Source organism: Orycteropus afer, unplaced genomic scaffold (genome assembly GCF_000298275.1).
Source record: "Orycteropus afer afer isolate SDZICR_OR568_19922 unplaced genomic scaffold, OryAfe1.0 scaffold00098, whole genome shotgun sequence".
Classification (NCBI taxonomy): Eukaryota; Metazoa; Chordata; class Mammalia; order Tubulidentata; family Orycteropodidae; genus Orycteropus; species Orycteropus afer.
The window spans coordinates 3475167-3488229 of NW_006921685.1; the positions used below are offsets into that span (position 1 = coordinate 3475167).

General features: G+C 37.8%; 1 protein-coding gene across 1 annotated transcript in view; it reads right to left on the reverse strand.

Annotated features, from left to right (window-relative positions):
- LOC103198630 (transmembrane serine protease 11F) overlaps positions 1-13063 on the reverse strand; it is a 133090-nt gene that overhangs the window by 26092 nt on the left and 93935 nt on the right. Inside the window, exons 4-5 of the mRNA XM_007942805.1 lie at positions 3257-3321; positions 597-760 (exon numbers count right to left, since the gene is read on the reverse strand). Of these exons, the coding sequence (XP_007940996.1) occupies positions 597-760; positions 3257-3321 (229 nt within the window). The remainder of the gene's footprint in view (positions 1-596; positions 761-3256; positions 3322-13063) is intronic.

Sequence of the window (13063 nt, forward strand, 5' to 3'; positions counted from 1 at the left end):
TTGTTTGTTTGAGTAAAGTCTTGTTTGTTTAAGCCATCCCATTTGTGGAATGTTCTTGTCAGAAGCTGCACTAGGTAACCAGAACAGAGTGAATAAAGATAAATGTTGCTGATTGCTTTCTTTGGAGGCTCCAATCAAACTCAAGGATTCCAATTCTCACAATTAGTGATGACAATAGGAGGTGTAATAGCTTAGTGAGGGTAGCATATGCATAGTGGTCAGTGTTGAAAGAGCAGCTCCAGGGAGCTAAAGGACCCCTCATGACTCAATTGGAAGCCCCTGATCCACAACGTAAGGATTCAGTCAATGTGGGTTGATGGCCTACTCTCAGTGAGGATTCTCCCTTCATGGTGAATGTGGTAGAAGGCAGGATCCCAGGTTGCAGGCACTGGAAGTGTGAAGCTCTTTCATATACAGCCAGATAGAGGCCCCACCTATACCACAACCTCTCACCCTGCTATATGCTTCCCTTCTGTAACACTTTTTTCCCCTTCAAACTTATCTTGAAATGGGAGAATGCATTGACCTAAACTGTTATGAAAAATAAAGGATATAAAGGGGAAGGAAGCACAAAGATGGTTAAGAAAAAGACTTACGTGTAAGTCTAAATGATGGTTTATTTATAGTGAAAGGCAAGTTTTTGATCTTCAGACTTTGATATAAAACCTTTTCAATTATTTTCTTGATTCTTTCAGCACTATCAGTGGATGGGTATTGAAACATTAGCACCATAAGAACATTCACACCATCTTCAGCTGGACTAAAAAACAAAAACCAGAAAAATAATGCTGCTTCTCGAATCCTTAGTTATTTTTACCTATTAAGACTTACACTAAATTTAAAGAAACACAATGGATGGCATATGTAGATATAAGATTGTTTAATTATATCTAGATACTGGGAATAGGACTGAATGTTAAAATTTAAACAGCTTTCATCTCTGTTTATAAAATGATCAGAAAGTACAAGAGCACTTCAGGGGAAGCAAAGGGAAATGTCAGACATACTGGATACAATACACAATGCAAAAAAATTGTTCTCTGTCCTTATTTAGCTCATAGTTTAGAGGGAGTTGTAGGAGGAGGAGATGTTCATGAGATCATAATTAATGTACGTACACTCAAAAGATTTGCTTTTCAAGGCATTTGGAGAAAAGTTGTAACCAATGATCTTAATCATCAGTGATATGGCAGAGACAATGTTTTGTGTTCATCAAATCCTATTTCCTTTGCTTCCTGGGCACAAGCCTAGATTACATTTCCCAGCCTCCCTTGCAGTTTATTAAAATGCTCCAATGAAGTATAGTTGGCAGAAATGGTATACCTTGCTTCTAGGAGTGGCTCCTCCCATATCATCTCCCATGCTTTCACTCTCCCCTCACATGCCAAACATTTGTGTAAGATACAGTGGACAGTTCCACAATCCCATTCCACAGTCCCCAATAGCACATAACTCCCTCCCCCCACCTCTATCTTTGGTTTGTGCCATGAAAATGAAATTAATATTTTTGTGTTAAATCACTGATCTTTGGAATTTGATGCTCAGTTAATAAGTGTTTAATAGATGAATTGAGAAAGTAGTTTTTAGAGGAAATAATCTTATACAATGCTCAAGTATATAAATTTATACTATAAATTGTAGGGCTAGAAGCCTCATAAAGCCTTTTTGAAAATTAACTTATTTGAAAGAAATAAGAAATGAAGGGAGGGAGAGAGGGAAAGAAATGGCTTAAGATCTTCGGCCATATGTGTACAGATATGTGACGCTTAATAACCATTTGGACAATGTCTAATCACATATACAAATATATGGCCATGGTCCCATAAGGTTTTTTTTTTTTTTTTAAAAAAACAAAAAGGGAAAACATCTATTTTCCCCTAATGGTTTTAAAGACTCCAAACCCAGACTTTTGCAGCAGCAGCACTGGACCACAGGTGGGAAACAGGCATGTGCAACAGAGGACATTGTTCAGGGCATAAGCTCTCAGCCTTTGTTTGGTGGACAAGCAGGAGGCAGAGGGGGCTGAGGGCCTGGGCTGCTCCTGCTGCTCAGGTGGGTGGAACAGCAGGTGAGGGTGAGCACACTCTACTCCGTCCTCTATTCCTCTCACTTTGCTCCAGCCAGGACCTCATAGGTGCCCCTGCTGCTAGCAACCATTTCTCCAGCAGCAGCAACAACAGCACTAGTGATAAAGAACAGCTGGAAGCAGGCTCCCATAAAGTTTTAAAATGGTGTGCACATAACATCCAAATCACATCCTGTCCTATTTCACAGAATGTATTATGGATGTTAAGCAACATATATACCTTTATTCACTTTAAGGAGCCCTGCTGGCTCAATAGTTAAGTGTTTGGCTGTTAACCAAAAGGTTAGTGGTCCACCAGGTGCTCCAGAGAAAGTGGCAAATTTGGTTGTATAAAGATTTCAGCTCTACTGAAATTTCTGTTCTACTCTGTCCTACAGGGTCACTACGAGTAAGAATCAACTTGATAGCAATGTTTATTGTCTGGTTTCATTGATTCTTTTATATTTACTTTACTTTGAAGAAGTAAAAAATGAAGCAAACAAGTAAAAATACTTTTAAAAATATACTTATAGCACTATGGAATCTGGATTGAAATATACAGAAAAAGTTTTTTAAATAGCCATAAAATAGGTATATGTATATGTGTATATATATATATATATATATATAGTACATTCCAGTGAATTCTAAGCTTTTTGGAAATTACCTAAAAAAAGCATTTTCAGGATGGATTCCATTAATTTATTTTAGTCTTTGACAATATCTACATGTTCATATTAGGTATATTAAATTTTACCAGAGCATGAAAATAAAGAAGCATTAAAAATAATAATTAAAATGCAATATAAAAAAAAAAAATCATAATCTGATTGTTGGGTGGGTAGGCTTAAAATGAGGACAATCAAATGGAACTGGCATATATTCTACTTAACCCTTAACTTAAGGGGCAGCAGGGAATATTAACATCATCCCACCTCTCTCTCTATTTTTTCTTTTTCTCTCAGCACATTTCCCTCCCACTCCATCCCCACTCATGTAATGATGGGATTTTCTTTTGTTATTGATCACTTTACTTTTCCCATTGTGGTTAATAAACTGTACTGCTCAGGATTTGTGAAATCTATGTTTTGCTCCATGTTCACAAGGCCACAAGGGGAGCTGAGCAACTATCTTTGTCAAACACCTCATGGTAATGGTAATGGTTTGAAATTGAAAACCAAGTTTACATACCTCAGTCTGATAACATGAGATTTGGTAAACCGGTTTCCTAAAGAATGTTGAAATATTCTGGACATCTGATAATAAATAAAAAGAAAATATATTAGTCTTAAAAAAAATTTACTCCTTGTGCTAGATGAAAAACTTGAGGCAAAGACAAGGATTTGAGTTTATTTGAAGACATGTAAATGGCTTATTCAGAATGGTAAGACAAAATCTATTCAACTGTGCCAATCCTCTGTAAGGGATAACAACAATACCTACCAACCTACCACATAGAGTTGTTTTAAGAACTAAATCAAATAATGTATATTACACATTTAACACCTTTCCAAGCATGTAGTAAACTACTGGTAATTTTAGTTTTGATTTTTACCCAATGAACTAAAGTATCTGTGCTATTTTTTTAAGATAACATCTTTATATTTAAGAAAGCCCACTGTAAACTTACTGCATTTATTTCTGACTATCGTGTCTCCGCTACTATTGATCTCAATTTGATTTCTAAAATTACTACTAGAGCATTTGACGTAATATGTAATAAAATCTGTGCTGTGACACCGACAACACCTTTATGTGTTAGTCATCTACGGCATGAGTCATTCACAACTGGTACTAGATTTGGGAATAGATTTCACCACAAACCGTATGATAAGCATTTTCTCACTCAGAGTTTCGAGTATGAGCCATTGAAGAATTTTGGATGCTTGGTGAACTAATTCCCTAAAAGAGTTTGATTCCTAAAAGGGAATCCATCCAATTATTGAAGCAGGGCCTTGGAGTTAAAAAACAAAACTAAACTAAACAAAACAAAAAACATTGTACTGAAAGCCAGAAGTCAGAAATTATAGGTCCATGTAAATTTGCATAAAGTCCACATGCAACATAAATCTCCTTCTGCCCAATTACTACAACCTCTCAGGAGAGAGACTATTTTCCCACCACCATTATCAGCAGATTCCTTCCTCTCCCTCACTCCACTAAATTAGTAACAATGCCTAATAGATTTTACCTCTTAAACGTTTAACCTATGTCCCTCCTTTCAATCCCACTGCTATGGTCTAAGGAGCTATGGTGGCCTACTGCCTAAGATATTTAACTGCTAACCAGAAGGCTGAGGGTTCAAACACACCAGCCTCCTCAGAAGGAAGATGAGGCAATCTATTTCTATAGTGATACTGCCTTGGAAACCCAAGGAGGGATCACTATGAGTCAAAATTGAATGGACGGCAGAGTTTGGTTTTCGGTTGGTTGCCATGGTCCAAGATGATCTAAGCAACTTGGGCTTGGGCCTTTGCTGCAGCCTCATAACTGGCATGTTTATATGAGTCCGTCTTATTTTCCTCCCCTCATTTGTTCTCTCACAATGCTAGCAACTAGAGTAATATCTCTAAATGGAAACCTAATTATGTTATACTCCTGTTTCAAAACTTTCCATTACTAATGGTTGATGCCTGATGTCTACCTCACTGTGAGCCTCACAATCTGATCCCTTCATTGGCTTGTGTTCCCTCTTCCAAAGTCTGTTCTTCTGTCTAATAAATAACTTGTTCTTTCCTAATCACACTAGAGTAGTTCACACCTCTGTGACTTTGTATAATGTTTTTCCTGTTCCAGAAATAACATTTTCCCTCAAGGCAAATTTCCTTCATAAAAACGCTATTATTCTTGAGGAACTCCAACAAAAACTAAATTATCTTTGATTGCTCTCCTTAAACAAATTTAAACACTCCTTCCTTTGGGTCAGCCAGGAAACTTGCACATGATTCCATTACAGCAATCATCAGACTGGTTTACAATGATGTCTCTCTAATTCTAGCCTCTGAGTTGGGTGAGAGCAAGAAATGTGTACGATTCATCTGTGTATCTCCAAGGCTCTACATATTCCCTGGTGAGCTATAAACATTCAATGCATGCTTGATGAATAAATGTATGGATGAATAATTGAGTAAATCAATTAAGAATCAACAATATGGTAATGGAAAAGAAATGATAATATATAATTTTGTTTTAACTGCAAATCACGTAACCATGTGTAAGTGAAAATCCCTGGAAATCTGATACAAGGTGGGATCCAGAAGACTCTGGTGGTGACCCTGCATGGACAGCCATTTCAGGGCTTTAGATCTGTTCCGAGTCATGTTACTTTCACTGTAACTAAGTTTCTCTGAGCTTATTTCCTCTCTGTTTCTCAATGAATAGGGAGAAAATCTGATTTTAAGGTCTCTAGCACTTTAAAAAAATGTCCTTAGAAGGTTTGAAATGTACATATGATATCATTGAATAGATTATTGGCGGTTTCTTATATCTTGATATGATACATTCCTGATCCTTCCCCGAAAACTCTTTTAGTTTGAGTTTTGGGGAAAGATCAGGGAATGTGTCTATCATATCAGGGTATAAGAAACCACCAATAATCTATTCAAACTAAAATGTAATATTAACAGTACTATGATCAGTCCACTCTATTTTCAAAACTGGGTCAATTTAGTCACTGGGCTAATTCCTTTGTTACTGTTACCATCACTCCGATTTTGTAAGTGAAGAAACAAAGGCTCAGGGTGCTGAGGTGGTGCTGGGATAAAAACCCAGGAAATCTAACTATAGATTCTGAGCCGTTAAGCACTGACTATAGGACCACATTGACAAACTTGAGTTACTCATATACTTGAAGCCAGTTAGTGTTTGGCAGAAGGAAGATCTTAGAGGAAGGAAACTCTTAAAGTAGGCCTCAAATATATTTTCTATTCCCTGAATCGAGATCTCATAAACAAAAACCTCTCGGAAGCTTGCTTTCTTTTCTTCTTTTAAGTTTAATGGGCTAAGGAAAATTTCCTCCTTCAGACATTTTGTGACCAATTTCTGGGGAAGTTTGCCTCATGTTATATATTTCTACTCAGAACTCAGTAATACAATACTTAGTCCCAACTACAAGATTGATTTTTTTGTCCTTCCCTTTCTATAGTCCAAACCTAAGACTAGATCATTTTACTAGTTGTTATTTCATTTAAAACAAGACAGTGTCTAAAATTATGGTAAATGTAACATATATACTGTGATATGCATGTTCCTTCCATCTTCTGATGCTTCCTGCATCATCCAACATTTTGCCCATAGAATCCTTCAACATTACCATTTGAAGCTTGAATTTTTTCTTCAGTTCTTTCAACTTCAGAAATGCCAAGCATTTCTTAAAACCAAACATCAATTGTAATCCTAGGTGTGAACTCTGGTATTAAAAAAAATAAAGTGACATGTTTGAAACAGTTTGTGTGGCTCTGACAAAAGAGCCTGCTACGTCCCCAGTTACCGTCATCAGCAAGCCTGAGCTTGTATCTTCCTTCTGGCTAGGAACTGCATACAGATTAAGTCCTCAAGGAAGATCCTCAGTTACTGGAACCCAGCTAAGGAATCCCTTTGTAGGTCCACCCATGAAAAGAAGTCAGGCAAGTTCTACAGATTTCCTTCTACTCTCAAAGACGTATACCAGCAGGGGACAAATATAAACAAGTATATTATTTTTCCCTTTCCTCTCCAAGAAGTCTTCCTATAGTACAAAGGGATTTTTCCTTCCTCTGAACTCATAAAATACTAATTATTTGAGGCACACATTTGGCAATTATATGTTGCATTGTGGTATATCCCATATCATCACATCATTTTGTTACCTAAATTTTCAGTTGGTATTGTTGAGGAAGACTCTTTACAAGATGGATTGGCACAGTGGCTGCAACAATTGGCTTAAACATACCTACTATTTGTGAGGATGGCACAGTGTAGAGCAATGTTTCATTCTGCATCAGATCAACTTGGTGGCACTAACAACTAACAACAGTATTGTTTCCATGAATAAATTATCATACATAAATGATATTACAAATTCCTTCAGGAAAGAACTATACTTGGTATTCATTATAGCCTTGCACAAAATAGGTGCTCAATAGCATTTTCATTAAATGATTCATTCTCTTGCTTTAGTTAATTATGAACATTATGAAGAATACTACAGTGTAAAGAAAAATAATGCTGGCTTTTATACCTGGCATTCTGGTGGTTCTGTGGTTAAGGCATTGGGCTACTGACCAGAAGGTGGCAGTTCAAACCCATCAGCCACTCCATGGGAGAAAGATGAGGCAGTCTGCTTCTGTAAAGATTTATAACCTTGGAAACCCTATTGTTGTTGTTGTTATGTGCCGTCGAGTCAGACCCGACTCATAGCGACCCCTCCTTGGGTTTCCAAGGCAGTAATCACTATAGAAGTAGATTGCCCCATCTTCCTTCCAAGGAGTGGCTGGTGGGTTTGAACCACCAGCCTTCTGGTTAGCAGTCAAGTGCCTTAAGCACTAAGCTACCAGAGCTCCTATGAAAAATTTCCTATAGGAAACCCTATGGGACAGTTCTGTTCTGTCCTATAGGGTCGCTATAATAAAGTGATATCAGATAATGACTTTTGCTGTTTCTGTTAGGTGCCATCAAGTGGGCAACTCATAGTGACCCTATATACACTGCTTAGGTCTGCACCATCTTCATGATCATTAGTATGCTATAAGCCATTGTTGAAGCCACTATGTCAATCTGTCTCATTGGAGGACTTCCAATTTTTCTCTGACCCCCCACTTTAATGAGCATGATATCCTGATAACATGTCCAAAGTACATGAAACAAATTCTTGCCATCTTCACTTCTAAGAAGCATTTGGTCATACTTCTTCCAAGATAGATTTTTTTCTAGAAATCCATGGTATATACAATATTAATCTCCAAAACCATAGTTCAAAAGAATCTGCTTCTTTAATTTTCCTCATTCATTGTCCAGCATTCACATGCATGTGAGGAGATTGAAAATAGCATGGCTCAGGTGAAGTGTTCCTTAGTCTTCAAAGTGGCATCTTTGCTTTTAAACATTTTGAAGAAGTCTTTTGCAGCAGATTTTCCCAATGCAACACAATTGTTTGATTTCTTGACTGCTACTTGCATGAGTATTGATTGTGGATCCAGGTAAAAGGAAATCCTTAACACTCCGATCTTTTCTGTTTGTCATGATGCGCTTATTGCGTCAGTTGTGAGGATTATTTATTTATTTATTTTTATGTTAAAGTGTAATCCATACTGAAGGCTGTACTCTTTGATTTTCATCAATAATGCTTCAAATCTTCTTTGATTACAGTAAGCAAGGTTATGGCATCTGCATATTGCAGGCTGTTAATTAGTCTTCCTCTAAATCTGATGCTGCATTCTTCTTCATATAGTCCAGCCTTTTGGGTTATTTGTTCAGCATGCAGATTAAGCACAGAGTCGAGAGGATACCATTCTAAAACTCACCTTCCCTGATTTTAAACCATGAAGTATCCTCTTTTACTGTTCAAATGACTGCCTCTTGGTCTATGTACAGGTTCCTTATGAGTACAATTAAGTGTATGGAATTCTTCATTCTTTGTAAACATTCTTCGCAATGTTATACATAATTTGTTACGATTCACACAGCTGAATGCCTTTGTATAGTCAATACAACATAGACAAACAACCTGTTATTCTCTGTATATTAGACTGGGTTCTCTAAAGAAACACAAAAACCAGCAAAGTGTATATATATATTTAGAGAGAGAGAGAGAGAGAGAGAGAGAGAGAAATTTATCTTAGGAAAATGGCTCACAAGCGTATAGAAGCCGACAAGTCCAAGTCTCTGGAGAAGATGGGGCTGGTGGCAGCCGTAGCTTCCGCAAGTGCAGGGGGCCGAGAAATTCAAGGCTGGCAGGCAGTACACTGGTTGTTGTGTACTCCAACAAAAGACGAATCCAAGATCTCCAGGCCGAGCGGTGGGCTGCTCACTCACGGAAGTCTGTAGTCCGCACACCAGTGTTCCAATCCCTCAAAGAATGTGGCTCTTCCTAGGATGTCCCTGGATATCTTGGAAGCAGGCCACACCCCTAGGGAAACTCCCCTTGGGCAGACTGGCCACTCAGAACACAGTCATCTGATCCCATCTTGGGAACAACCACAGAGAACTGGGGTCCAGCCAAGTTGACACACAGCTCCAACTATCACATTCTGCTTTTAGTCAAGATTCATCTAACATCAGTAATGATATCCCTCGTTTGACATCCTTTCTGAATCTGCCTTGAATTTCTGGCAGTTCTTGGTCAATGTACTGCTGCAACCATTTTTTTTTTTAATTATCTGCAGCAAAATTTTACTTGCAAGTAATCTATGATATTTTTGATAAGTCCCATATTCCTTTGGATAAACTTTCTTTAGAATAGGTAGAAATATGGGTCTTCTTCAGTCAGTTGACAAGCTAGCTGTCTCCTAATTTGTTGACATAGATGAATGAGAGTGTCCAGCATTGCATCTGTTTGTTGAAACATCTCAATTTTTAGTCAATCAATTCCCAGAACCTTGTTTTTTTGCTAATGTTTTTAGTGCGGCTCACACTTCTTCCTTCAGTGCCATCTGTTCTTGATCATATGCTACCTCCTGAAATAGTTGAAAATTGACAAGTTGTTTTAGATACAGTGATGTGTATATTCTTTCCATTTTCTTTTGATGTTTCCACCATTATTCAATATTTTACCTGTAGAATCCTTCAATATTGCAACTCAAGGCTTGAATTTCTCCTTCAGTTCTTTCACTTTGAGAAGTCTCAAGTGTATTCTTCCCTTTTGGTGTTTTCACATTTCATTGTAATACTTTCCTTTGTCTTCTTGAGCCGACCTTTGAAATGTTCTGTTCTGCTTTTTTTACTTCAGCATTTTTTCCATTCATTTTAGCTAGTCTAAAGAGAAGGTTTTAGAGTCTCCCTGGCATCCATTTTGGTCTTTTCTTTCTTTTTGTCTTGTTATGACCTTTTTCTTTATACATATATCGTGTTCTTCTTATTATCCCGCAGCTCATCTGCTCTTCAGTCAGTAGTGTTCCATGTTTAAAATCTATTGTTGAAAGGCTTCTAAATTCATATTATGACTCTTGTTGTTAGGTATCATCCAATTGGTTCCAATTTATAGTGACCCTAAGTACAACAGAATGAAACACTGTCTAATCCTGCACTATCTTCAAAATTTTTACCATGTTTGAGCCTGTGGAAGCAGGCAGTGTGTCAGTCCATCTCACTGAGGGTCTTTCTATTTTGGAAACTTCTACTTTACCAAGCATGATGTCCTTCTCCAGTGACTTCTCCTTCATATAACATCCAAGTCACATGAGATAAAGTCTTACCATCCTTACTTCTAATAAGCCTTCTGGCTCTGTTTCTTCCAAAACAAATCTGTTTGTTCTTCTGGAAGACCGTAGCTTATTCAATATTCTTCACCACACCATAATTTTAATATATCAATTTTTTGTTGCTCTTCTTTATTCATTGTCCAGATTTCACAGCATATGAGGTAATTAAAAATACCACGGCCTGGGTCAGGTGCACCTTAGTCCTCAAAGTGACATCTTTGGTTTTTTACACTTTAAAGATTCGTTTGCACCAGATAATGAATAGAGGTATATCATAGGGAAAGGTTTGCTTAAGAGGTGGTATTTAAAGGATATCTGAAGGATAAGAAGAATTCAGGGGCAAAAGGCATAGAGTCAGAAGCAATGTTTCAAATACAAGAGTAGAATGTACAAAAGAGAGGAATGTGAATGTTGGAGGTGTAGTTAGAACCAGAGCATGCAGGTCCTTAGAAATCTTAGCAAAGAGCTTGAATTTTATTCATTATACAAATGAAAGCCATTTATTACTTTTTAGAAAAAAATAACATTGCATGTTTTTAAACAGATCATTCTGGTTGCAATGCAGACAAGATATTAAAGATGGCTAAAGTGGAGGCTGAGTTCCTGGGTGGCACAAATAGTTAATCTCTCAACTACTAGCCAAAAGGTTGATGGTTTGAATCCATCAAGATATGCCTTGGAAGAGAGGCCTGGCAACCAGCTTCCAAAATCCTATGAAGCAGTTCCATTCTGCACACATAGAGTCACCATGTATTGGAGTTGATTTTTTAGCAACTAACAAAACAAAGTGGAAGAAGTAAGAACTATGAGTTGCCTGAAGAAAGATATGGAACCTAAGGCTAGGGTGAATATAGTGAGCTGGAGGTGGGCAGATGACTTGTGACAGATTAGCCTTTGGGTTAAGGTATATAAAAGTATGTAGAATGTAGATGGACAGACTTTCGGGCAAGATGGCAGACCAGGCAGAAAGACTGCACAGACCCTCTTCGACAAAGAAAAGGGAAACCAATTAACACAGACACAGAAGATAATCTTGGACCCCTGAGCTTTGAAGGGAAAGATATAGAAGTGGACTGACTAAACCCGAACTAGCAGAAGAATTTGTGTGAAAATACCAAAAAAGGAGACATATGGGGTTGTGGTCGGGCAGTGATCCTGAGCAATCCTGACAGCACAGACAGCTTGGAGATTCCCAAGTGGTGTTAGGACCTAAGAATTAACCTAAAAATCAGCCCTGCTAGCTAGGGGCTACACAGAGGACTGCTCCGGTGGCTGGGGAATGATCAGAGAAGGTGAAGAGAAAGGGGGCTGAATTGTGGACTTTTGCCGGTCTGAAGGGCACCGCAATTTTGAAGGTTTAAAGCGGCATAACTATTTTGGATATTTAAAGAGACAGTGCTCTGGCAGATTCCTGGGGCTTAAGAACACCTTCTGCTTTCCAGCAACCCCAAGGACGCTCGAGAATTGCAAGACTGAAAAGGTAGGCTATTCCTCTTGTTACTCTTATACCCCACATCCGCTTGGTGAACAGAGGTGTAGCCATCCCCCACTCCCACCTGCCTTCTCAGCCCACAAGAACTCCATCACAGTCTGTGTGCTCAGACAGAGCCTGGATGCCCTGCCCTGTCCTCCACCGATTTTTTTCCCCTCTTTTTTTATTTTTCACTTTCTTTTTTTCTGGTGATTAGTTTGCTTGTATTTGTCTGTTTTAAGACAACTATTATTATTAATACTTTTGTCCTTTTTAGTATTATGCTTAATCTTCCCCTCCCAGGTCCTAATTTTCAGCATTTTATATTTTCCCTGTTCCTGGTTGAAATTTTTTTTTTTTAAATTTAAGTTTTTTTTTTTTCTCTCTTTTTTCTCATGGTTAACCCCATTCCTTGATTTTCTTTTTGCATTTTTCCCATTTTTTTTCCTTCATTATTCTCCTTTTCTACTTTTTTTCTCTCAGTGCCCTATCCCCAGATATTGCAGGTTTTCTGGTTTTTTCTTCTTCTTTTTCTCTTTTTTCTTTTTTATTTGTTACTGTTCCTGTGGGATTACATGATGTGTTTTTCATGGGCTTTTAGATTTTTGATGGTTATTTGATTGTAATTTGTGTCTAACTGAGTGGGAGACAACAACAGTCCCCGTAAGACACAACTACCTCTTGCAACTTCTCTTACTGAGCAAGAGCCACTACCTCCTTCTTCACCAATGGGCCAACAATAAAAAACCACCAAGAAGAGCCTGAATCACCCTTGGCTGCTCTTAACAAACAGTTAACAGAGATCTAAATACAACAATGCCACGATGCCTAAGAAACAACAGACCATCACAGTCCACACAAAGAAGCAGGATAAAGTGGTAGAATCAAGGAAGCAGGATATAGCCTCAGAACACATCCCTGAGGAAGAAGCAGCATTGGAACTCTTTAATAAGGAATTCAAAGAATTATCTTTAGGTATCTTCAAAGGGTTGAGAGACAGATCAAAGAAAACACAGAAAAAAACCTTACAAGAATTTTGGAAGAAAATATAAGAACAAAATGACAAAATAAATGAAAAATTAGAAATGATTCTAAATCTACAGATAGAAATCCAGAAGATTAATACTAAAT